This window comes from Ambystoma mexicanum, chromosome 11, assembly GCF_040938575.1.
Source record: "Ambystoma mexicanum isolate Mex_15411 chromosome 11, UKY_AmexF1_1, whole genome shotgun sequence".
Classification (NCBI taxonomy): domain Eukaryota; kingdom Metazoa; phylum Chordata; class Amphibia; order Caudata; family Ambystomatidae; genus Ambystoma; species Ambystoma mexicanum.
The window spans coordinates 685,103,316-685,131,130 of NC_090934.1; the positions used below are offsets into that span (position 1 = coordinate 685,103,316).

The 27,815-nt window shown below is 44.7% G+C and overlaps 1 protein-coding gene across 2 annotated transcripts in view; it reads right to left on the bottom strand.

Annotated features, from left to right (window-relative positions):
• Nucleotides 1-10,052: 10,052 nt before the first annotated feature.
• Nucleotides 10,053-27,815, bottom strand: part of IMMP1L (inner mitochondrial membrane peptidase subunit 1) — a 569,671-nt gene continuing 551,908 nt past the window's right edge. For both annotated transcript variants that reach the window (XM_069623548.1, XM_069623549.1), the window contains one exon: nucleotides 10,053-10,193. In XM_069623548.1, the coding sequence (XP_069479649.1) occupies nucleotides 10,125-10,193 (69 nt within the window). In that variant the 3' untranslated portion in view covers nucleotides 10,053-10,124. The remainder of the gene's footprint in view (nucleotides 10,194-27,815) is intronic.

Consider the following 27,815-nt stretch of genomic DNA (forward strand, 5'->3'; position numbering starts at 1 on the left):
GAGTAAGTGATATGTTTATTGACTGTTTTTGGCCATTTTGCAATCAAGATTGACAATAGCGGTAATAGCTAAATGAGCGTTCTGTACCCATTAGGTAAGACTGAAATAATTTGGAAGAGTCTAAAGAAGACGAGTTGGAATTTTACCAGTACATCTTGACCTCCTCCACAATACCTGGAGGTGAGTCAGATGGAGCACTATCTAAGGGATTGCTCAGTGTGTAACATTAATATGTATGTTGTTAATATAAAGGAGGATGACAGAAGTGTTAAAGACTGACACATGTTTTATGTATTTTATTATTGTAGATGGTGTGGCTCAATCTGGCATACATGCAAGAAATTATAATTGGTTGTTTAGTCCTGAAGAAGGTTGCGATAGTGTGAGAGCACTATTATTGATGCTCCACCATAGCAATTGAAACACGTGTCGACGTGAAGATCTGTGGGAACAACAGCATACAGATATTGTCATCTTGGATGAATGAAGGGACTTTATTAGCATACAATCTTTAAGAACAGAAAAGTAACAGATGTGTTACTGTTACTCTATGTGTGAAACCAATTTGGACTGTGTGATGAGGAACATATGAGTGTGAGTGAGAGAAAGAGCGAACTACGTGGTATTATTTGTTGTTTAATGATGTTTTAGATATATGGAACTTTTTTGAATAAAAATAAAAAAAGCTTGGAAATACAAACCAAGCCGAAAGTATTGTGTGCCGTCATCTCCTATCCACTAGTCCATGTGCTTCATATTTTCTCCTTTCCTTTTCATTACCTGTAGGACTAGGGATTTATTACAGGTACCCCTTTTTGTTTTTTGCGGCATGGATGAAGGACATAGAGATAACTGGCACGTGTGACATGGCACCCATCTCTAGTTGCGCTAATCCTATTCACAAGTTTGATAGCGCTATAAGAGATGCAAAATGTGCGATGCGGCATAGACTCAGGCTGTCCCGCCACTCTGAGATCCCTGCCAAGGAGAGGTCCTTTAGGATGAAACCGATCAAAAGGGACTATAAATGAAATGCTCTACATTAAACTCCCATTGGCAAAATATGTTTATGGTGTTATGCGGGGGTGACTCCAGGAACATATGGGCGGAGCTATCCAAGGGTGGATCTGGCCCTAGAACTAAGATATTAAACCCTATACAGGAAGGTAGATGGATTGAGTACATTAAGGAGAGTGGGGGGCACAAGTAGACGCTGGTTCCCCTAGTTTCCTGTTGAAGGAGTGGTGCCAGGAAATAGGGGAACACTATATTGAAAAGGTAATTCAGAGCCTTAAGGACTCGAGGGCACCCAGCCAAACTTGTTGGCCAACATGGTTCTAAAGCAAAACCCTGGTAGATCGGCACAAATACTTAAGACTCTATTTGATAAAGTCTGTAGTGTACAAACTATCCCCATCTCGTGACAGCAGTCAGTTCTTGTGCCAGTGTACAATAAAGGGGATTGGTTAACGCCAGACAACTACAGACTGTTGTCTCTTCTGGATGTTTCTGGGAACATTTTCTCTAGATTTACACCGAGGACCCTTCAGAGTTGGGCTGTAAGCACTCATCTATTGCACTTTACCCAAACAGGGTTTCGGTCTGGATGTAGCACGGTACACAACTTGAGGGTCCTAGATTAGCTTTGCCAGGGCGCCTCTGCTGCTGGTGGGGCTACCCTTTATGTCACTTTTGTGGATTTCGGTGCAGCATTCGATGTGTAATCCAGGGGAAGCTGAGGGCAAAAATAAAAAATTGGGGGTGCCCGGAATGGCTTTTGAACTTCATCAGGGGCCTGAACTTTAATACCGAAGCCGGTGTCCGATTAGATGACCAGGGCACCATGTCTCAATTGGTGCAGATATACAGAGGAGTTAAACAGGGGTGTCCTTTGGCCCCATTCCTGTAGAACATATATGGCAGATTAACCCAAGTGCTTTGGACTGGGAGCTGGATTCTTCCCAAGGATCGGAAACTGCCCTATTTCTTGCATGTTGTACGCAGACGACCTGGTCATGTTCAATCACACCCTTTCAGGTGCCCGTGCCATGTTTGAAACCCTACCAGGGTTTGGTAGGGATAATGATTTAATAATTAACATGGGGAAGACTAAGGTAACGATCATCTCGCTTAAAAGAATCAAGTATATTTATTTTTATTTATTTATTTTGGATTTATAAAGCAGCCAGCGGCCCGGAGGCAGAATATCACTTGAGGCATGTCATGACATTTGTTACAAAAACAATTATAGACATTCAATAACCGTGTTGAGAATTGTTACGAGGTTACAGAGGAACAATGATGGAGGCAGTGCAGTATGGTCACGGTTTCTTTGAACAGCTTTGAGGTATATGAGGTTTGACACTTGTTCGTGCAGGATTGAGTATGTGGACTCATGCCTACTTGGGTCTCGAGGGGAGTGCTAATAGGGCCTATAAGGAAATTAAAGAGGCTAAGGGCATAACGGCCCGGCACTTAACTGCATTAAAAAGGACATTCTCGGCTAAGACAGTGGGCTAAACCTTTGACGGAATCATTGTGCTCTATTCGCAATGCTTCTGTCCGACGGTATTGTATGGGCTTGAGTCGCTCTATATGGGGCAACTATAAGCGACTATAAGAGGTTATTAAAACTGAATTACTCTACCCTGATGGAGTACATTTGATTAGAACTGGGGTTGGTGTCCCTGAAAGGACAATTGATGACGAGACAGGGTTTACTGCACATTCAAGTTAATTCTCGATCACAGTGTAAATTAATAGTCACCCTGAGTGAGTCGGAAGGCTGCCTTAACAGACAGTAGGAAACCGAATATGGCAACCTAATGGCTAGGATATATGAGTGGATAGGATGGTGCCCTGACTTTACACAAGGGATGAGGGTCCACTTATTGAATCAATTGTTTAAAAACAAAGTAAGGAAGTGGGATTGGATAAACAATTATTCACATTTGTCTACCTTTACTAACTACACATATGTAGCGAATGAGACTCATTCCTACCTACAAACCCAACGATATCTGAGGCAATGTCCGTGCCCGGCAATGCAGTCTTTCCTTTTGAAACTATGAACAAATCAACTTCCTCTGCTGATAATCCTTGGCGCTAGGCTTCTTAAGATTCCTGAAGTGGATAGGATATGTCGAATTTGTAATGTACCTGGGGCCTTAGAAACCCCTCGGCACGTTCTTACTCAGTAAAGAGTTAGGGGCTGCATATATGACAATCCTTTGTTTACGAGTATGAAGCGATAAAAGATGATGACTTCTGGAATTATTGTATAAATTCAGAATCTGAAAGAGTTGTTTGCTCTATTTCGCCTATGGTGCCTGGTGGTCAAAAACCTTCGCTGATGAAATCTAGTCCAAGTGTCCTGAATGGGATACCCTGAGTTTCTACGTGAAGGCTGTTACTCTTTTTATTCTGAGTTAATTGACATAGTGAGGGTACTGCGTTTGTACGCCCCCATATTAGTTTAATATTTATGTATTTATTGAGAGCCCATGTAGGGGGATCCTTGCTGATTTTATGGCATATCTCAACGAGTAGATGAGATTTGATTTTAGTTGTTTTAATTAGGGGTACCCAAATGATGTTACTCACTCGGTTCAATGTATTTATTGTATATATTGCAACCAGGGAACGGTAAGGGAGTAGCTGTAGACAGAAGCATTAGAAGGAAGAACCCTGATTTGGAATTTGCAAATAATTTGGAATTTATTAAAGTGTAAATTGATAAAAGTGTACATTTGTAACATCTCTCCGAACCTTGTACTGTGTGAACTGCCCGCTTGGCTGGTCTCTATATTTGTATCTGTATTTGTATCTAGATCGGTACTTGTATCTGTATTTGTAATTGGACTGGATTTAATCTTTTAATCTTACATACTGTATTATATTTTGTTTGCAATTTTAAATGTATTGTGTTTGTAAAGGTTCTTTGAATCATACACAAATAAATAAAAATAAATAAATATTGTTGCATAGGTGGTAGAGATATAGTGAATTGGCTGATGTCCGCACATATTTAACGAATGAGCCAAAAGAATAAAAATGTTTACAAAATCAAGAAACTCTTGGAGTATCTTACTCATGTAGATAACTGTACAATATGATCCTGCATTTAAAATCTTGCCACCTTTTTTTTTACAGTATACATTACTGCAGGATGTTGTGGGACCAGCATTAATTTTGAGCAGTTTGTTGGCCCACTGGTTTGATTTTCCTTCAGTGGCAATTTTGGCATCTTGCACATCACTTTCAAGACCTGCTATGTTTGCTTCCTCTGCTTGCCAAGGCGCTAGGAAATGTCCTTTGCAGTGACTTCTATTTTTGTAGCGCTTGACAATCAACACTTACGTAGCGTATATTTAAGAGAGTTCTTCGTGTTAGAGAAGTGACATTTGGAAGAAACACTCGTCACTGTGAGAAATCAGAGGGTGTCCTCATTTCTTTGTGTGAAGCAGAAGACCAAGTGGAAAGCAAGGTCACACAGCCGCTCTCAAAAGCACCCCAGCAGGGTGTGTAGGTAGTTGAATCTATTCGAAGTTGTTTTCAAAAGTAAAAATTATTCTTAATAGAAAGTAATGATACTCTTGAGATTCAATTGTTTTCCAAAATTAATTTATCCACCGAGAATTTGAATAAGAAAATCATATACATATCATGCGATGAAAAGTCACTAATATATCCTTAGTGAGGAGGAAACCGCCATATATGTTTTTTCAATCAGACATAAAAAATTGCCAATGCATTTCGGAATAATATTTCCTTCATCAGGGCAGGTCTACAAGCAATATACATACAATGAATAGATAGTACATAATCAAACCAAACAATAGTGACATATAATATAATCCACATACCATATTGTTGTGATTGTATCCAGTTCACGAGAGAGATCTCCCATGACACAATCACCTTTTTGGACGTTCTCATCAAAAAGCAATCAACTGGCTACAGCACTTCGCTATTCAGGAAACCCACAGATCGTAATAATCTCCTACACCGTCTAAGCTTCCATCAACCGAGTCTGCTTAGGAACCTCCCGTACAGTCAACTGCTTCGGGTGAAGAAAATAGTCAGCGACCCAGAAGATTGCTTAGCCCAAAAGCTTGTGATGAAGGATAAGTTTCTAGCGAGAGGCTACAAACAGAATGAACTCGACACAGCATCCGCCAGAGTGAGCAGCCTGGCACGAGACACTTTGATTACCACTCAGAATCCAAAGACTAAGAGAGAATTGAAGACACCTGTGTATGTTTCTAAATTCTCGGTCCAGAGCAACAGAATAAAGAAAACCATCAATAAACATTGGAGTGTTTTGAGAAATGACACTAGAGTTCAAGGTTTGTTTAGTGAATTACCAGTGTTCACCTACCAACGGAGTAGAAACCTTAGGGACGAATTGGTACATACAAGGCCGCCTCTCAAGGAGCCTATAACTCAAAGGACTGGAACATTCCCTTGTCTACATTGCATCAACTGCAACTCAATAATCAAGGGGAATGTCATCAACCATCCCAGAACAGGGAAAAAGATTCTACTAAAAACATACGGTACTTGTGACAGTGTAAATACCATCTATGGTATCAAATGCCCATGTGGCAAGTTCTACGTAGGTCAACCCACCAGAATGGCCAAAACTAGATGGAATGAACATCGGTCATGCATCCGCAATGCAAACATGAACTCAGCTCTAGCCCGTCATTGGGTTGACAATGGACAGAATCTGACCCAGATGAGATTCATGATTTTAGAGACACTTACGAAGAACAGTCCCCATGAAGACTTGAACCAACGTCTAAACCGTAGAGACACATTCTGGATCGACAAGCTAAGTAGCTTGACCCCCAATGGCATCAATGAAGAGATCAACTACCACTGTTTTTTATGATCCTAACATTTGTTCAATATGTTCTTGACTGCTGGCACTATTTCCTATATGTCATGCCTGAGTGTTAGTAACTGTACTGTACGATTATCCTTGTACCCTTCATGAACCAGGATGACACTGCTCTTCACACTATATTTGTGAATGATTACTACGATGTGTAACTGTATCCAAGCAATGGAACTTTGTTGTATCTCTTGGACATACGTCCTGACCCTAAGCATTACCATGAACATGACATTAATGTACAACTGTATTGCAGCAATGGAACCCTGATGGACCTCCCGGACATCTTAGGATGTCACCACTACCAGCAGGGTTGATTACATGCAAATGCGTAGATTTCACAATAATGATACATTAGTTTGAGTTTACTCGCAATGTAGCTATTTTAGGGCCCTCGCCGCAGGGAGAGGGACACCACTTAAGAATACATCACCAATCGATAGTGTTTGTACCGGCAGCTTCAGAACCACACATACCGATCCATATATTCTGCATGGTTTGGATCATGTACTAGGTCCCTTTTTCTATATGATGCTGCTTTTCCATTTATCACTGTATTTTTTCTATTTTCATTACAGTACAACTTTTTTTAAATTTCAGATTTTTCAGTGACCACAATTCCGCCTGGGTAGAGATGAGGTATGTTAAATATGTGGATCATTGCAATTCGAGCCCACTGGCCTGATTGCAGTGTCTTTACTTTGATCGCGCGCTCCTCGCGGAAGCTTCGCGGTCACGTGTCCTTAAAAGGAAGCTTTGCCTTGGCGACGCTTTGATACGATAGCCTCAGATGTACGCGAGCCGGTCACAGGAGAACGCCTGTTCCTTGCGACTCGTAGGGTAAGTTTGCATTACTGCTAGAATTTTGTCTCTATATACGGATCAGACCTGTTTTTGCAACTATATACACCTTTTGATTTCAGCCCATCTCCTGGAGGCTGCGCTTCAACGCTGACTCCTTATAGACAGTTTAAACATTCGAAAGCTTCTTTAAGCCACTCACGCCATATTGTGCTTACAACCCGCCTCAGGTAAAATACTTTCCGTGAATGCTCGCTGCATTCACTTTACATATTGTTTAATGGTCTTTATCTACATCCAACAGGACCTCATTACCCTTCTTTTTCCTTCTTTTTTCCTTGTTTACCATCTACGTACCTCTACAATCACAACAATATGGTATGTTGATTATATTATATGTCACTATTGTTTGGTTTGATTATGTACTATCTATTCATTGTATGTATATTGCTTATAGACCAGCCCTGATGAAGGAAATATTATTCCGAAATGCATTGGCAATTTTTTATGGTCTGATTGAAAAAACATATATGGCGGTTTCCTCCTCACTAAGGATATATTAGTGACTTTTCATCACATGATATGTATACGATTTTCTTATTCAAATTCTCGGTGGATAAATTAATTTTGGAAAACAATTGAATCTCAAGACTATCATTACTTTCTATTAAGAATAATTTTTATTTTGAAAACAACTTCAAATAGATTCAACTACCTACACACCCTGCTGGGGTGCTTTTGAGAGCGGCTGTGTGACCTTGCTTTCCACTTGGTCTTCTGCTTCACATGTATTTTAGATTTGGGTGTCTCCAAATTTGTCACAGCCAGCTCCTTTTGAACATTTGAATACCGATTGTACAAATAAGCAAATCTATTGCTTACAATTTTTTGAAAATTGGACGAAAGTGGATTCAACAATTAGTGGTGCCCACTCATCTTCCCTCTTGTCCTCATTTCTTTACCTAATATATCCTCCTCCCAGGTGGCCAGGGAAAGGCCATCGCTATTGGATACTGACCCTGGGGATGGATATGCAAGGGGGGACTACTTGGGGGGAGGAGACTCAGGGAGTGGAGATGAGGCACCCTTGGTGAGACACGGTATCCCATTTCCCTTTCACCATGAGTCCAATGTCCCCCAAGCCTTTATGGGGTATTGTCAATCCCTTCCCTACTTTTCCTGTAAATAATTTCCCAATAGACACCAGTTAGGACTGGGACGAGGAAGAGACCAACTAGAGAAATACATCCTCATGTTATTAACACACACACATACAAACACCAGTTATGTACTGGTACAAGGAGGAGGCAAGCAAGAGCAATGCAGAACATCCAAGTCAGCAATGAGCGGTCTAGTCCTTTTCAGACTAATCCAACTGGCAGGAAGTTTAAAAGCAGCAAGAACTGTGAAAATGGAGTCCACTGGGGAAGCAGGTTGTTGCGACTGCTGGAGGAGCACAGACCTTTCCTGGAAGGCGGCGTGGCATACTGAGTGCTCGAGAGCCCCAGCAAGATGCAGAGTGTTAGCAGCGGGAAGCAAGACTGAAAGAAGCTGGAGGCATGTGGTGGACGACAGAACGGAAACCGGCGTGACCAAGCAACGCTTCATTGTGAGCCCTGAGCTGCGAGAGATGCCTCAGTGGTGGCAAGGAGCTGTGGAGAAAGAGTGAGGCGCCGCACAAGGAGGAGAAAGCTTGTGGAGGCCGCAAGCCTCACTGGAGCGCCATAAGCACCGACCGGTGAGTCAACCTAGGAACAGGGACACCGGGGCGGCAGGCAAGCATGTTACACTGGTGCAAACTTTAATGAAAGCCGATCCGAATGGAAACAAGTACTTTTGAATACCGATTTGAATGAAAGCAAGAAAGCAAACACTTTTGAATATCGAACCAAATGAAAAGCAAGTACTGTTGAATACGGAGCTGAATGAAAGCAGTTTAGAGGAATTTTACGCTGCTAAGGAACTGTGTAATTTGAGAGAACAAGCATGGGCAAGAGCCATACGAATATGTGAAAATGCAAGTAATGATAAAGCATCATGAGAATGAACTGAGAATAAACCAGGCATCACTGTGAAGCTGAACAAGTGGCAATGTGCATACAAGGAAGAAGAGGCAAGACAGGTGTCTTGGTTGCGTGACCTGTATTGGGTGGACCGTGCGCTCCGACAACTGCACCTAGAGAGAGGACACCAACCTATGAGAAAGCCACTTAAAATAAAATACTCGCAAAGAAGCTTGTGATTAAATATAAAGGAAGGTTGGTGAGAACTGAAACTAAGGAACTGTACCATGTGAAAGACAACCAAACCAGAAGAGCTGGAAAGTATTACAAAGAACTGTGTTGTGAAAGACTTGCAAGCTTGGAGAAGGGAACCCCCTTTGCATTGTGAACTATTTGAACTTTGGGGAAGGGAAAACGTTTACACACCAAGAGCTGGAAGAAGCTCTGAACATTTATTTGAACACTTCTCATTTTGACACTGACATCCCTACACATTGTATACAAGTAGATGTGAGGCCAAGCATATGCTTTTGAACAGAGACAGAGTTTTACTTTGGACTTTCTGAGGTTGACTATTCTTCGCTTATTTAGGTAGGGACATTCCATCTTAGCATAGGGCAAGATAGGCTTTTTTCCAACCTCTTTTCTGTTAATAAAAGATTCTAACTCAAATTTTAAATTCAGTTGTCTGTGTTTACTTCATGATGCCTTCAAATCACACAATATCCATTGACAAATGGACTGTCTGCCACAGTCATGGAAGCCAAATCCAAGCTGATTATCCACTCATTTAGTAGGGATTGCAGCCGACTCCACACCCAGGGTTACAACCAGCAGATATCCCACTTGTGCACCCGCTAGTACTCAGGATGATATAAGTATTTATTGTTGGATTCGACACATTTCCCTAACTGAGATACTTAATAATTAGAGGATCATTCATGAAGTTACAAAGTTCTTTCTCCATTTTGTTGAGAATGTTTTAGAAAGTGTATTTGCACTTTAGTAATATTTAGGCATAAGCAACTGGGAATCTAGGTCTGCCTATTAACCTTTTAGGGTACAATTAAATAATTTAAATACATTTCCCATATTAGATGTGATAGTGGGTTCAGTCTTTTAATACGACCCAATACTCGTAGCAAATTTGTCAATACCAATTTCATAACAAAATGAAATAGAATTGCACAGCATCAAAAAGGATGAAGTAGGGAAGCATTAGTCCAGATCCAACAACACCAATCTCATACATCACATCTCATCATACAAAAGTTGAGTTAACTCCTTCCTGAAGATCCAACCAAAAAATCTAGTTCCAACCCAACAACCCAAAAATGGAATTGCCATGGTTACAAAAACAATACTTTATTGTAAATTAATATTAAATAGAAACAGGGTTAGAGTGAAACACTGCACGCTGTTTAATCATCACGAGGTATACGCCCATTAGGACTTTCCTGCAGATATCCAAATGCATCCAGAGGCCAAATCTGCAAAACAAGAAACAAGGGGTCAAACAGATCAGCTATAGCCCAGTTATCTACTATTATAATCAAATACATAGGCATCGGATGAATATTTCTGGAAATGAAATATCAACTTTATTATATTATTTAAGAAAACTCACTGAAAACCCAGAAACTGCACTGGCTACTTTACGTTTCTAGTTTCTAAACAACGTGCTTGACGATCTATGGAAATTGCTGTAACACACAATGACGCTCTCTTCACATCAATTCCCCAACCGCTACACTGGTTTCCAGATTACAAGCAGGTGACATATCAAGTCCTTTGCATGGTGATTCAGTCCTTTTGAAACTTTGGCCCACATTCTAGGACAGAAAATTGAAGAAGGATTACCCTTTCCAGCTAAGGAAGTTCAAGTTTAGACCGATTCCTGTTATCTCGGTTCATGAGGGCTAAAGCCTCCATAGTTGCCAATCTCCTCTGGAAGACCCTACCTTTCTCCATTAAGAAGCTTGGGTGATCACTTCTGCTTTTGATGACAACATGGCTATCTTACCATATTGTTTGGCAGTTTCAGTTTTGAGAGAGAAGAGAGAGAGAGCAAAAGAGAGAGAGAGAGAAAGAGAGAGAAAGAGAGAGAGAGAGAGAGAGAGAGAGAGAGAGAGAGAGAGAGAGAGAAAGAGAGAGACAGCGCAGCTATGCAAAGAGGTCTTTTTATTGGTAGCTGAGCACCTCAACAAAATACAGCATAGCATAGTACAACACATGATAATATTACAAGTTAACCAAATATTGCCCCATTATCTCAATTAGGCCAATAAACAGGATCTATGTGATTATTGCGACAGCCGAAAATGACGACCCCCCTTACACCACATATATATGTGGTGTAAGGGGGTGTTAAAAAAAGTCAGCCTTTTCGGCCGTCGCAACTGCCAGGTCGACATTTTTGTACGATTCCCAATAAACGTATGTACTGAAGAGCCTGGTTATGGAGGCATAGCAGCTGAAATAGCTGTTTCACACTAATAAAGGTGTATTTAGATTTGGATAGTCTTTAAAAATCTTGGATGAGGTTTTTGAAAAAAGGCAGCAGACAGTCTTTTTTTATGTTGCTTATATTCAGGAAAATTAATACAATTTCAAGTGGAAAAATAAATATATGAAGAGCCAAAACTCAATGCCGTGAAGCTCAAAAACAAAAGGAAAGAAAGGAAACGAAGGAAAATATCCCAATGTATGTAGAGAATGTCCTAACCTCATAACCATTACAGCATTGAATAAAGGTGGCCAATGCTTACTGAACATAAAACACGGTCTGGTATGTTCTTCCACTCTACACACAGCATGTGCAACCATACAATTTTCAGTACCTGTTGCGATGGTTAGAAACCATCAAAAATACACCTGAAGTTCAACAAAAAACAAAAAATGAAGTCCTGGCTTTTGATGTAGTCGGCTAAGAGTTACAGATCCATTCCTCAATTCATGGTTCATTTGAGCACCAAGATCATTTTTCTGGTATATTACTTTGACCAAATGTTATCAGCATCAATTAACAATTACAAAATACAGTAAGAACATTGCTGTGCCTATGGCTAAGAAGTGGGTTATAAAATGAGTACCATGCTATGGGTTCAGTCCACAAGCAAGTGCTGTTGCAACAAAAAGGGACAAGACTGTGGCCCAGGAACGATCCAAGCTAGTACAGCTGAGAGGAAACTAATTGACATGAAAATTATATATTCTTTTATAGGAAACACACTCCCCTTGGTCTAAGTATTAAATACTATGCACTGTTAAAGGGCATCCATGAGAATTATTGTGGCAGGTGGGCAGAATACGCGTTTATGGTAAGAAGTAAACTACTGCTGTGTGGGAATTGGCAGAAGGATTCTTGCAAGGCCCGGAAAATAAAGGAGTCAGAGAAGTCCCAGTTCAAGACAAGCGAGTGGTGCACATTTATAGCTTGGAACATTTGCTGTGGTAAGTTTGGTAGGTTGCACATTAAACAAACGAACAAACTCGTATGAATGCCCCCCACTCCCCACCAAAAGAGACCAGTTACATCAGCTGTAGAATTGTGTGCAAAGTTGCATTTATTCAAACACAATACTATGCTTGTGCTATACTGAATTTAAGTCATACAGATAAAGAATTTAAGTCGTACAGATAAAGCAATAGAATAACAGGAGTGGTAGGCCGGCAAATGTTTCACACTTCAGCACATGCTTTCTCAAGGCCATGTAGTGTTTCAAGAAGCTATTTCAGTACTAGCATATGCTAGTGGGAGGGTCACTAGCAAAAGCAAGGATTAGTGCGTGCTGATCCCAGAAAATAGTTCTGCATGGACAAATACAACTTGGCATAACGGGGAGCCAGGAGCCGAGCGATGCAGCAGTAAAGCTCGGGAAAAGTGGTCCGCCGACTGGATTCCTGATAGAAATTTGTAATACGCACCATCGGGCCATCTACCGATGGTGAGGCGGTGCCAGGAACGAGTGCAGACAGCCTGGGTGCAGGTTTTCCCGCACTGAGAGGTGCTTATATGGCAGAGATTGATCACCGCACATGGCAGTGACAACAGCATGGTTGTTAGCCTGCACAGGGTGAAGCCCCTGGAGGCTCCCTGCGGTGGAAGTGGGCTAGTGACAGAGCAGCAGAGCCTGGTGGAGGGCTTTTTGTAGTTGCAATATAAACCGCGGTCTGTGGTGGTGAATCAGCTCCCAGGACAGCAAGGGGCTCCAACAGAAGACTACCGGAAACCGGGAGGAGAAAGTCCTGCAGAGATACCCAGCTGCCATTGGAAGAGGCGGATAAACAGCACTGATGGAACCGAGAAGGAAGGCTTTGCCAGGGGATAAAGTGAAGCTGGAGACACATCATTGGCAGTACAGGGGTGCTGTGGAAGGAGAGTGCCGTCAAGAGGCCCAAGTCAGTATTGGAGACAGGATTGCAACTGGCATGGGGCCTCATGATGACACCCATCTGCTGCCTAGGGCACAGATGATTTGGAGGGGGCAGCCCACCTGGCACGGCACCTATAGTGGAGTTTAGCCCTGTGCATGTGCGATTCGTTGACCTGCAGCCCTCAGGTCGCTTTACTACAACAAGAAGGTGAGCAGGACATAGTTGGTGCTCACTGGTGGAGTACTGGCACACTGGAGCGGGTTGGGGACACAGCCCGAGCGTGGCAGATTGAGTGTTTTGTCGGGAGGCCGATAGCGTGCCTCAGTGGGCCTGGGCAGGCAGTGAGGAGGTGAAGGGCAATTTGGTATCCCCGCGGCAACAAAAATGGAGCAGTTTGTTGGAGCAACGCCCAAGCAGGGGAAGGCACTGGGCGAGGCAGCAAGTAATCAAGAGGGGGAGCTGACACCCCAGAGGCATTTACTATGGAAAACCTCCTGATGGCAATTAAGGAATCGAGTGTCCTTGGAAGGGAATATCCAAGATGTAGGAGTGGATGTAACCCTGATACAGGCAGACATGAAGATCAGCGAAAGGGTGACTTATGTGGAGCAAAGAGTGAGTGACGTGGAAGAAGCACTGATTTTATTGAAAAGACCAGCTTATGGGCCTGTTAGGGACAACCAGGACGCTTGAAGAAAGGGCTGAAGATGCAGAAGGCCGTGCTAGGAGATGCAACATTTGCCTGATCGGGGTGCCGGAGGGAGAAAAGGGCCAATGCATGGAGTTGTTTTTGGAGAGACTTTTGCTAGAGGACTTCAGGCTGAAGGGTCTGTCCAAACTGTTCACAGTGGAAAGGGTACACAGGGTGCCGTGGAGGACGCTGGGGGCGTCTCCATGTGCAATTGTGGCAAAATTGCTATATTTCAGAGACAAAGATGCCATTCCCCAGGAAGCTAGACACCGAGGAAATTTTCTGAGAGAATGCAAGAATACCCCTCTCACCAGATTTCAATCAAGAGGTCCAGAGACAGAGGAGATCCTTTGATGCCATCAACAGGAAATTGAGAGACTGCAATTTGTGCTACATGATGTTCTTTCCTGCGAAATTGAGGGTGCTGGCAGAGGGCAAATCCTCCTTTCTTTTGACAGCGTCTGAAGTGTGGAACTAGTTGGAAACCAGGGGAAAAGCGGGAGACTTGCAGATGGAGTGTAATGGTGTGAAATTAACAGATACTGCTGTGGGGCGTACAGCTAGGACCCACTGGCCAGAGTAAGAAAGGCAAATTACCCTGGGGGTCTTCAGAAGAAGTGGGCAGAAACTATGGGACCAATTTGGTATGGCTGAGAAGTCAGTGGAGCGACAAAAGGTGGCAATGCACCCGAAACCATGGAGTCGTTTGTCCCACAGGGTGAACCCAGGAGGAGCAACATGGCGCCATTGGTTATGATGATTTGGGGGTCATCTGGTGGCAGCAGCGGGGCACTGCTTGAATTGAGGAGGGCTGAAGAGAGGAGTCACATTGTACGAGCAGTGGATGGGGTGAGGCAGAGACTGTTCTTCAAGTGGGGTGTTACCAGGTTCGGACTGGCCTATAGGGCAATAGGCCCATGGCGAACCAAAACAGAAAATGCTGGTGTGGGCACGTTTGTTGGGTCAAAGTGGGCCACTTTTTTGGCCAATGTGGGTCAGTTTGATGAGTTAATTCACTATGCGGCTAATAGTTTTGACCAGTGTTGCTGAATAAATATTCTTTAAAATGCACAATTTGATCACATTTTGTCAAATAACTCCCCCTTGGGTACTATTCAAACAGTGTCACAAAAGGAATGAATTCCGATTTGCAACTGTGGGCCCCTTTTTCGTTGGTGCCTGAGAACATTTTATGGCCCCATCTGACCCTGGGAGTTACAGATGGGGTGGCGGTTTGCTGTTATGGAAGGGATATGGGGGTGTGGGGGGGTAGTTTGTTTAATGTGCAGCTATTTCGAAGCTGACAGTATGTTATTATATTGCACAAGCTGAGCTTGATTGGTGCAGGAAGAGGAGAGTTTTGGTGCATAGACATGGGGACAGCCAAGCGCCATGATATTTAAGATAGAAACCTGAAATGTCCGGGGCCTGGGGAAGCGAGTGAAAAGAATTAAAATGGGGGCATTTTTTAAGCAGAATGCTATACAGTTAGCGCTACTCCAGGAAATGCATCTGTTGGGCCCCGATCTGGCGGAACTCAACCGCGAATGGGGAGGTAGAGTATTCGGGTCAATATATTCCTCCTACGCGAGAGGAGCCTTGATTTGGATAAGGGGGATACCCTGGTACACATTACAGACACATGGGTGGATACAGAAGGTAGGACTTTGATACTGCATGGAACATTGGAGGGACAACCCCTCAGTATAGTGAACTCTTATGCACCAAACGTTGACACTGAGACCTACTTCAAATCACTGTAGCAGAGGGTGGGGAAGGATCGGATGGGGTTTTCATTTAGGGAGGGGATTTCAATTGTTGGCTGGATCCAAGTATGGACAAATCAGAGACGTCTGGACCAATTAGCCTATCTCACATATAGATAGTGTGCCCAAGAGACTACTGTGTAATATTCTGGCAGTCTAAGATGCTTAGAATTGTCCCTCTCGAATTTAGATAGGTAGTGTGCCCAAGAGACTACTGTGTTACATTCTGCCAGTCTAAAAAGCCTAGAATTGTTGCGCCTTAGTTACCACTGTGTTGTGATCTACCTGTCACTCACACTTAGAATTTGTCGCGCCTTAGTTACTACTGTGTTGTATTCTGCCAGTCGCTCTTGATTGCTTTGAAATTGTTCCTGTTAGCCCACCCAGGGCCCATCTACCACGACTAGTTCATCGATCCCTAGCTTCTCAACTCCAAATAGAGACACTGACTCACAAGAATCCCCCTCTCGCTCCCGTCCCGATCTCGAGAATCCCCACCCCACCCTCCTGACTCACACCTCAAGGCACCTGGACCGTGCTCTAGCAACCACCTTCTCAAGCCCCCCGTGAGAACATCCCTAGAAACCTCCCCTCGCACTTCACTGCAGCCTAACGCCGCTCGCCCACTTTCCTACCACCACCCCGCATCCAACTCTAAAATCAGAGGTGCACTCTGACACGCCAATCACCTCCCTCTGCAGAACCCTATTCCCCTCCCCCTTCCCACCCAAACTCATCGCCCTCCTCCCCTCCATCTGACCGCTATTGAGAACTCCCTAATACCCCATGCCATGCCACCTCACCCCCTATCAAACTCCCAAGCCAAAGGAGCCAGCTGGTGCTCCAAACAGCGCCGCAAACCCTCACCTTCTTCCGCTCCTTCCTTCCACCCTCCAATGAACAACCCTCCCCCCTTTCGCTCACCCATAACCCCTGTCCCTCTCCCCTAACCCATCAGACAACTGCCCATCCCCCTTATCCCCCCTTAACCCCTTCTCAACCCCTGCTAACAACCCCCCTTCATATCACTTCCCCTCCCTAAAAGCAGCAAGTCTTGCCCGCGCAAGGACGGTAGCTTCATCTCCATCACCCTGCGACCCCCCTACTCTCACACCCCTATTGAACCAAAACCCATGAAAAGTAGAAAAACAGTCTGGTCCCCCTCCTCGAATCTTTACTCCTCACCACTTCTACCTCAACCCAACCTCCCAATCTCTCTCTCCCCCACCCCATCTCACCCCCCTACCCTCGCCCTGTTTCCACCCCCCTCTCTCTCGACTTTTCACCCTGCACACCAGACCCCCTGAACCCTTCGAGACTCACCCCAATTTCAAAACCCCTAAACCCGCTCACACCCACTGGCCACCTGTCAACTCGCCCGCCCCTCCTTGACTCTACCCACACCCCACACATATCCTCCTCTGCCCGCCTACTCTTCCCTGCCTCCACCGTTGGAACCCCATCTCCCATCGCTCAGAATCCACTGGTACCCTACCCCCTCACCACAGCTCTTCCCCCTGTCTCAATGACCCTGAAAGTCACAACCTCTCCCTCCTCCCTTCCAATCTCCCAAGCTCTTCTTACTCCACCCTGATGACCTCCTCCAAGACCAATCCCCCACACCAAAGTCAACTGCATCCTTTTTAATGCCCACTCTGTAGCGAAAAACAGACACAGCATCTTCGACCTCCTCACCTCTGATAAACCGGACCTAGTCTTTATCACACGAAGCATTCCCCCCGGTTACTCGCTCATTCCACACAACAGAGCTTCCAGAGGCGGCTGTGTGGTAGTCCTCTTCAACTCTCATTTCTCCATCTCACTCGTCGAATATCAGACAGGCATACCATCATGTGAATCCCTTCTTGTTAAACTCTTGCTACCTCCGACTTTCTCCCAATGCTGCCCACTCATCTACAGACCCCCTGGTTACGACAGACATTTCTCAAACAACCTCTGTGAATCTGAAGCCACCATTTAAGTAAATCGCCCCTCTCTTACTCTCCTAGGAGACTTCAATATCTGCTTGGACATTCCCACCAACCCCATGACCCATCCACTGGTCGACAAGTCTTGATGCCCTCAAACTCTCCCTTCATATGAACGGTCCAACCCACTCAAGGGGGCACACCCTTGATGCAATCTTCAGCTCCCATGATCTGATTCATCTATCCCCTCCCAACCCACTCATCTGATCCGACCACTTTGTAGTCCCTTTCTCCATCCTCACCCCTGCCCCTCCCCCCACTACCCCTGTCCTCCCTCCCAACCCCCAGCCCCCCCCCAAAACCTCGAATGCTGGATCCATATGGATCTTTAACCATCGACTCCTTCGATTCTTGGCTCAATAAATATCTAATTCCTCTCACCTCCTCACGCCCCACTTCCTCACGCAATGGACCATTCCCTAAATGGTTCACGCCCGAACTGAGGAACGCCAAAAAACGCAATAACTCTCTGGAACACAAATGGTGAGCATCAAAAACCAATCTCAGCAGATCCACTTTCGCCTTGCACCATTGTAACTACAAAGCTGAAATCCGGAAAGCCAAAAAAACCTATTACAACAAACAACTTCTCAATTGTGGAAACCGCAGCAAAGAACTCCATAGAATCATATCTAAATGCGTCAAACCCACTTGCACCTCTACCCAATCAGCCCCATCTCAATCACTCTGTGACTCCCTCTCCCTACAGTTCTACACGACCGCTCTTGACAGGACGACTTCCCTCAACAAACTGCCTCCTCCAAACAACCAACCAATCCAACAACCCCTCCTTCCTCCTCCGCCCGACCCACAACTCCCCCACTGTTCAGACCCATCTCCAGAGACTAGTTCCTAGACCTACTATCTGCTATCAAACCATCTGTCTCCCCCCCTTGACCCCGGCCCTTCCTGTGTCCTTAAAGAAATAGTTGCGTCTACCAGCGCAGGAGAAAATGCAAGAGCCATATTAAATGACTCCCTCAGCTCTGGCATCTTCCCAGATTCCTTCAAAATTGGGCATTTCAAGCCCCTTCTTAAAAAACCACCCCTCGATCCCCTTGACCCCAAAAACTACCGACCCATCTCGAACACCAGATTCCTTGCAAAACTCATCGACTGAACAGCATACTCCCAGCTAAACGCCTTTGTTGAATCCAACAATCTCCTTGACCAAGCACAATCAGGCTTCAGACCACGACATGGAACCAAAACCACTCTGACCTCTATCTGGGATGATCTTAAGATCACTGCAGAGTCTGGAGGATGTGCTGCACTAATTCTCCTCGACCTCTCTGCAGCCTTTCACAAGATTAACCACTCTATCCTCCATGACCGTCTCCACTCTCTTGGAATCCATGGCACTGCTCTCAAGTGGATGGCCTCCTTCCTCAGCAGCAGGAAACAAATAACCCTCCTCTCCCGTTTTGTCTCAGCTGCTTGCTTGGTTAAACTGGAGTACCGCAAGGCGCGTGTCTACATGCTCTCTTATTCAACCTCTATGTATACACCCTTCCTGGAAACATCCTCTTGCACAACATTTCGTGCTACAACTATGCTGATGTACCCAAATCATCCTTAAAATCCACAATTCGAACACCAACTTCCAGCCCGACCTCGAAGCCTGTCTTCTAGATATTGACCGATGGATGACAATAAACCACCTCCTTTTAAACCCCACCAAAACTGAAATCATGGTGTGCGGCAACACTGCCCTACTACATCATCCACTCCCTTGCCCCCCCGTCCCCTGGGCCAAGCCCCCCCCCTCCGACACAGTAAATAAACTAGGCTGCACTATGGACTCTGACCTAACCCTCATCCGTTAGATCAGCAATGTGTCTAAATGTTGTCACTACCATCTCAAACTTCTTATATCATCTTTCCCTACCTCTCCCTCCCAAACAGACTTGCCACTGTTATGTCTATTGTAATGTCGAGACTGGACTATGCCAACTCTCTATACCTAGGCTTACCATCTTAATAAACTTCAAAGAGCGCAAACCGCTGCCTCTAAAACAGCTCCTCGCCCTGGGTCCAAGAGACCGCATCTCTCCTACTCTCCGAACCCTCCACTGGCTCTCAGTTGGACGAAGGGCCACTTTCAAGACCCTGTGGATCACTCACTGTGCAGTGCACAAGAACGGCCCATTATACCTGCAAGAAAAGCTAAAACCATACCTCCCACCCCACACCCTAAAATCAAGCACCACCCTCCTTTTAGTGATCCCAACCACTAACTGTCAGGATCGGAGGATCCGCCTTCTCAACCTTGGCCCGACTCTGTGGAACTCGCTTCCACCGCCTATTTGACACACCCAAGACTGCATGGCCTTCCAAAAAGCTCTAAAAACCTGCCTCTTTCCATAACACCAACCTCAACCTTCCGAGGTGACTACACTTCTAACAACCCATTGAATAAATAGACAACCATGTCATCAATAAATATACCCATTCATTTGGCTATAATCAACTGTATCCCTGAAATGCAGAATAATTATCTCCTTGGGTCATAACTCCTCGCAATTCCCATTATGCCATTGTTTCCCCTCCCTGCCCGTTTGGTCCATATTGTCGCTTTGTGCCCCGCCCCCGGATTTCCAGCGATATTGCTGTCCCTGTGTATCACTGCGAGGCATACACTCCTGTCTGTGCCTTAAACACATGCATGGTCTGGATCTCCAGACCGCATACATTAGCTAGTCTTCACATTCGTGCTGCCCATGACCTATAGAAGTGTCTTTGCATTCCCCCTCGTTCCCTCCATTGTCATCGAGCGCCTGTGAAGCGCACTGTGCTTAGGTGCTTTGTGGAGGAACCATAATATCATATCACTACGCTTACTCTCGACTCTACACCATCACACAAGTAGAATGCAGCTATACCCCTCGATAAATTCGGCCTAGCTGCTCACATACGAACACTACCCCGTAAACACCCATCACTCTAATAAAACACAGCTATATCCCATGACAAACCGGCCTAGCTGCACAGCGTCCTACAGGCCTAATGCAGCAAGAACCCAGTCTGGATGTCCACCCTCCAGACTGGACACATTCAACTGATATCATCATCACCACCACCACCACCACACCCAACGCTAGGATGCAGCCACCTTCAGGCAATTGCATCAGCAGCACACATAATTGGTACACCCACGCATCCTATGACAATCGCTCTACTGACCTGGACTGCGGTCCCAGAGGGCGTTCAACCTACCATCGCTTTGAGGTCATACCAATGATATATAGAGCGCTATGGCCCAATAAAATTACATTTCAGGTTGATCCAATACAACTTTCTACATAGCATCTACATGACCCCATCGAGGCTTCATGCCATGGACCATGGAGTACCAACATAATTGCCCCAGATGTGGAGACAACTCAGCGGGCTTCAAGCATATGGCTTGGGGTTTTCCAGTTATTGCAGCATTCTGGGAAACAGTGGTGGACAATATCAATACGCTGGTATGGGGGACATATGGGTGCATGCCAATTATTTGCTTATTAGGACTGCTACCAGGGAAGAGAAAGAGGGACAGGACCAAGAGGAAAATGGCCCAGTTTTTACTAATTCCGCCCAAAAGATGCATCGAGATATCCTGGAAAAACCCCACGGGTTCAGCGGTGCAAGCATGGGTCAGAGACGTGCCGAGATGGGGTTTTGCAGAGATTACAGTATTAAGGACACAGATGGGGACAGAGGGGGACAGGCGTAGGGATGGACTGGGGCAGATGCTCAATGATTTGATTTTGGGGCCAAAGCGGGACTGGATATCAGGGGTGGAGAGATTTGGTGGTGGGACAATGACACAGGGTTACAGGAAAGGGGCGTGCCACAAGGTCGAAGGGGTTTGGAATGAAAGGGGGCGAATATAGAGATTATGGGAGTTTACAAGGGGAATGGTGGAGGGCAACAAGAGGGGGAGCCGAGTAATGTGGTTATGGATGGGATATAGTTGCACTTGTGTGGGTTTATGCACCTAGAAAATTAGGTACTGCTATTACGACTATTGATTATGCATCACGCACTGTTCTGCTCAAAGGTTAATTACAAGTTAAAGGAAAGAAGGGAACAGTGTGGAGAGACTGGACTCTGGCTTGTGAGGGAAAAGTTGATACTTGTAGCAAATGCTTGTATGTGCTGATAATACTGTGTTTAAGTTGCCTGTTCGACTGCACTGCGAAAATAATAAAACAGATTAAAACAAAAAAAAGTAGCACAACAAACGAAATGGCTGACATAGCCTATTTCTTCACAAGTCAACATCAACCTAGCAAACAGTCCCTGACATTTAACACATATTCTAAGCTAAAAATACACACCTCTGCCCTGCAGTGTGGAAGGACGTTAAAGACAAAACACGTCACTTTAAATGCACAATACGGTTTAAGTTACTTACCTGTAACTATTGTTCTCCAGTATGGGTCTGGCATGGATTCACATGCTCATGAATATTCCCCGTCCTCAGGCTGGGAATCCTCGGTAAAAGAAAAAACAGTTTCACTTTCTCTTAAAAACTGTATTTCTCCTCTAAACCAATCACTGTCCTCTGGGTCATACTGCCCCCATCCAATGAGAGTCCTCTCCCTAAGCTCCTCCTCTGGCAGCCATCTTCAGATTTGAGAAGCACGTAAAGTGGCAGTATGACCAAGAAGAGCCACACAGACCCCAGAGGTGGGGTTTGCATGTGAATCCATACCAGACCCATGCTGGAGAACAATAGTTACAGGTAAGTAACTTAAACCTCCAGCATGGGGTCTGGCATGGATTCACTTGTTCATGAATAACAAATACATAGCAGTACACCATTATACAACCACAGTAGGTGGCAAGCCTCAACAGAAGCAATAACCCTCGTCTCTGGAACAGACTCACTTCAAGCGAACAGGTTGCGTAGCACTGCTTGGCCGACTCTGGATTCTTCCCTGGAAGTAGAAGTAGAACTTTGTGAAGGTGTGCGTGGAAACTTCACGCAGCAGCCCTGCAGATGGCCAGCAAGGGCACACCAGACAGGAACGCCGACGCCGTCGTCGCATCGATCCCACTGGTGGAGTGGTCTCTCGGCCGGCCGGCAACAGTCGGATCGCCAACCGATGACAGTGCATGATACAGCCGGAGAGCCACCTTGAAATGGAAGCCTTGGACAAGGCCTTCCCATGATTCACAGGACCAAAGTTCATGAACAGTTGTGAAGTCTTCCAAAAACTCTTTGTGAGCGTCACGTAGAACTTCAGGGCACGAGCAACGTCCAGCGAGTGCAAGGCCCTTTCTGCCGGCGACCAAGGTTTCGAGAAGAAAACAGGTAACACCAAAGGCTTGTTGAGATGGAATTGATGGAATCTTTGGCATGAAAGAGGGGTGCATAAGCAGCACCACCCTCGATTCGTGGAAAGTCAGGTACGGTTGGTTGCAGGGTAGGGCCTGGATCTCACCTATACGTCTGGCAGAGGTGATGACCACAAGGAAAGGGGACTTCCATGAGAGAAACTTGAGTGGGGCCTGATGCATAGGCTCGAAGGGGGCCCCCATGAGCCTAGTAAGAACCATGTCGAGTTCCCACGACGGGGCAGGAGCCTTCACCAACGGGAAAGATTGGAAAAGTCAATTGAGAAACTCCTTGACGAGTCGGTGGGACCACAGCAAATATCTTCCTGGGGACCTGCTGTAGCGGGAGATAGCCGCCAGATGCACCTTGATGGAGGCGTGCGCCAGTCCAGCCTGTAAGGAATTCATGGTGACAACAGTAAAGACAGACACAAGCGATCACCGTTCAAGGGTGTTTATTAAACTATATAATGGGTGAGATAAACGCCTAAACTAAACCCGAAATCTAAGATGGGAGCAAGCTCTTGGCCTTATCTTTGGCCCCCACGGATGAGGCGCCCTCAAAGGACTTGGAAGACCGCTCCTCAGACCAGCCAGTCCCGGACTAAGCATGATCCTGCTCGGAGCATGGGTCAGAGGCCTTGTTCATGTTAAGCCATGCCACCAGCCTACTATGCCTGTCCTTTGTAATTTTCTTGGAGGCATTTCTCGCACGCTACTTCCTTCCGGTTCAAGTGCAGGCACTAGAGGCATTGCAGGTGCTTGTCCTCCACAAAACATTTGGTAGCCCGCATTTGGTGCAGGGCCTGAAGAGGGCATGAAGTAGGCCCAACATGGCCTTGTAGAATCTTCGCCTCTGAGGAGCCCACAGGCTTCTTTGAAACCAAAATTGAACTTTTTGCATCTATAAACATGAAAAAAAACATACAAATAGCTTGTGGAGCAAACTCGAGGACTCCCAACACTGAAGCATGCAGTAAAAATCTGAAGATGGCTGCCAGAGAAGGGACTTAGGGAGAGGACTGTCATTGGATGGGGGCAGTATGACAGAGGACAGTGAACGGTTTAGTGGAGAAATACAGTTTTTAAGTGAAAGTGAAACTGTTTTTTCTTTTACCGAGGATGCCCAGCCTGACGACGGGGAATATTCATGAGCATGTGAATCCATGCTGGAGAACAAAAATACTAAAACATACCTTGATTTAAGTAGCAAAGAATGAGGACTATCTTTCTGTTTTACTGACTATCTTACTGTTACTGTCAAGGATAATATAAATTCAGTGAAGGGCCTACTCTATGATATGATATGGCATTTATAACGCGCCTATACACAAGTGTTTCAGGATTTAGTGCCATGAGCCCATTTCCTTTCCTTCCGATAAATCACCAGTTTATGTCATGTCCTCACCCAGGAAAGCTTCCTTCGAGGCACTTAGACTTAGGGTAGCTTTAAGTACCCCATCACACTTCCTTATATTTGCTTTGGTCTTGACCAATGATCCCAATGCCATTCAGTCTTCTGTGTTGCTGTAGCCTTTGCTGAAATATCAGAGCAATCCCTATATCATTACCCCTGTTGCGCTAGGGGTTTCTGGTTACTTTACTGAGGCAAGCCCCTTCGCTTTGCCTGTTCTAGGTGTTCTCCAATGTGCGACAGTGATTAATAACCAGGTGTGACGAATCGCATGAATTTGCCTCTTCTCCCCAAAGGCGGAGGCCCCCTCCCCCATGTGGCTAGGGAGGTGAACCTGCTTTGCAGTTCCCTCTCCTACGGGGAAGAGGCAAGCAGGACTTCACTGAAAGAGACTCCCCCTTGTGGGGACAAGGACTCCTGTTCCTTGGAGGAACTCCAGAGAGAGTCTTCTAAGTTGACCTTTTTAACCATATCCTACAAGGAATTGTATGAAGGAGGAACAAATGTTATTGTGTAACAGAAACTGTGGCTATCCCTTTAAAGGAAGAATTGTATTTAACTGAGACGAAGATGATAAATTACGAAGCCAAAGAGCTTCAAGAGAGAGAGAGAGAGAGAGAGAGAGAGAGAGAGAGAGAGAGAGAGAGAGAGAGAGAGAGAGAGAGAGAGAGAGAGCAAGAGAGACGAATGTACGCCTGGGAAGGCTCACGGCTACATCACTTCAGCAAGGGGAGGAGACTGAGATCTCTCGGAAGCCTGCGGATTACAAACCGGATGTTGAACCCAAGATGAGGTGGTGGACGTGCAGCATCATGTCATCTGGAGGGAGAGAGGAGCAGTAAGCAGTGGCCTAGCCACAGAGAGCGAGTGGTGGACCAGGCGTCCTGTAAGAGGATACAATTCAACACTACAGCTAAGTCAACGCCTAGTCTATAATACTGAATGAAAACCCTTATTGATATATCTTTATGTCCAGTTCATGCGTTCTGGATGACTACCCCTATATAACACCCCTCTGTTGGAATCCCCCTGACCCCACTGAGCCAAGAAGTAGTTCTGTTTTGCAAGTTAAAAGGTTTGAGACTTTAAACAATATAGATATATATATCACACTTTATAATAAATTAATAATTGAATATCACACTTAATCTGATATGATAAAGATTAACAACGGAGAATCTGGCACTAGCACACTTCTTTATAATCACTAAGGAGTTGACATGAAATGGATAAGGTAGCACACTGGTAAATAGGAACAAAAGAAGAAGGTGGTACAGAATGCTTTATGTAAGCTCAGGTGGATGCAATATTCAATGAATGCAGTACAGAAAATAATCAATATGATTTCAACCAAACAATGTAATCACTTTTCTCTGGCTATTCACTCCCCCCCTCTTTATGCAATGCAAGGAAATGGGAGGAAAGCACACAGTTCTCAGAAATGCAATCAATGTAATTCAGTTCAATCCCCCCCAAGCACGCTTAAAGAAAACAGATAGGAGTTTTGAAAACACAGGCAAAATGCTTTGATATGTGCTGGCAATGAAGAAAAAAAAATATACTAAAATGCTTTTAATTCCCTCTAGAGGTTCAGGGTGAGTGAAATCAAGTTAATATTAGTCCAGGCTCACTTTAGCAAGGATCTAGGGTGTAACTAGCAGGTTAAACGAATTTTTAGCAAATGGAAGGCAAGCAGCTTCTGTTTTCACACGTGGAGAAATTTGCAAATCGCGGCAAAATTCGCGAGTGCGTTTTTCACGATTACGGCAAAACTATAGGGTAAAGGAATGCGGTTCTAGGTTCGTAGGAAAGCCACGATTCTCAGCTTTCAGGGGAAAGTTACTGCAAGTCTCTAGCACAAACGGTCGCGGAGATATGAGCGATTAAATAAAGGTCGTTTTTCAGATTTGAAATTTTAAAGTTCAAAAAGACAAGTGCAGCTTGCAACTAGAAAATGACAGGTGACAGCTTTACAAATGACAGGAGACAGTTAGGAGACAGTTCTACTTAGATTAAACTAGATTGAATTATATTATTTTAACTAAGAGATTGGTTCTGCACAGTTTTCTAGGTACTCACACTATATTCTTGAGTGAAATGGGCCTCGCCATGGATCTGGTCAGGTTTTAGACGGGACTCTGGTCTCTGCACTTCACAGTGATCTGGGTCAGCTCTCTCTGGTTCTGCTAACATTGGCCTGGGTCAGCTCTGCTCTCTCTCTGGTTCTGGAAATTTGATAGATTTGAAGTCTCTATGTCTGCTCTCTGAAGGTTGAGGGAGGTAAAGTATGGATTTTCCCGGCAGAGCTTCCAGCTGCAAATGGATTTGAAGGTCCCTATCTGTCCTGTCTGTCTGCTTTTATGTGTTTTTAAAATGGGTGTGTTCTAGCATCACTGACCCTACCTCTCTCTCAGCTTCTAATTGGTCAAACTTCCATTTCTCACTTGATTGGGGAAGGAAGTGTGTGTCAGCGTGATGTCATTTTATGGCTTGCAGAGAGTCCACTCCTCCTGTCAACTTACACACAAATCTAGATTTGAAACAAATACATATTTGCAGAGGTACATATTGTTTTAAAATCATATGCACCCATCATGCATTACAGGAGGTATACCCTGTTCAAACTCTGCTCTTCCTGGGAGCTTGCATTCAGAAATGGCAATATTTTGCACTTTTTAACTGGTTTGCAATTCCGGACATTACCCCAAATTTACACACATGTGCGCAAGGAGTATGGACATTAATTGATGAAGTGTCAGATTTTTCACATGCACACATTTTGAGTAATATCCTCTTTTCCGCTAAAACCCCCCTGAACATGCCACCGGTTCTAAAAACCTCTTAAAATGTGGGCAGAAAAATCACAAGAATTATGGTGTCATTTATACAATTTTCACAAGTCCGTACTATGAGTTATTCATCTTTTTCTAAAACCATATTCTGGCTATAGAGGTGTGTCTTTTCAGGTCACATGGTACAAAAACCAGTCTTTCCAGTTTCTGCCAAGCTCAGAGACCCTGCCACTCCCAGCTTCTGCCAAGAGGAAGCTCCATTTACGACTCCCGCCAATAAAACATTTGCCTGAGTCAGGACAGGGCTTTGTTCAATTTCCTGCAGAGCCCAGGTAATTCAATCAGGGAAGTGTCATATCCCTTTTGGTGTGAGCAGCAAAAGGGCAGCTAGGCCTGGGAACACAGCTGTGACTCAAGTTTCACTCCTGATGGGGGTAGTTGCCAGGCAAATTGGAATCTCTTTAAGCTGTCATTTCTGTTCCCCAGTTTCTGCATTCAAATAAAACTAAACATTTTCACATATGCAGCTAGAAGGCAGATTCTAAGTTTAAAACTAGGACATTTAAACAATTGCAACCTATGTGACACTCAAAAGTAGGTCACTCAGTCAATTTAAACATTTAGATTTTTTTTTAGTGTCTTTCAGTCCAAATTTACTTAAACTGCTGAAATCCACAGCGCAGCCAGTCTTGTTATAAACCTTCAAGTCACTTCAGAATATAACTTTAGATTGTATCCACCTCTCAGTAAGTCTTT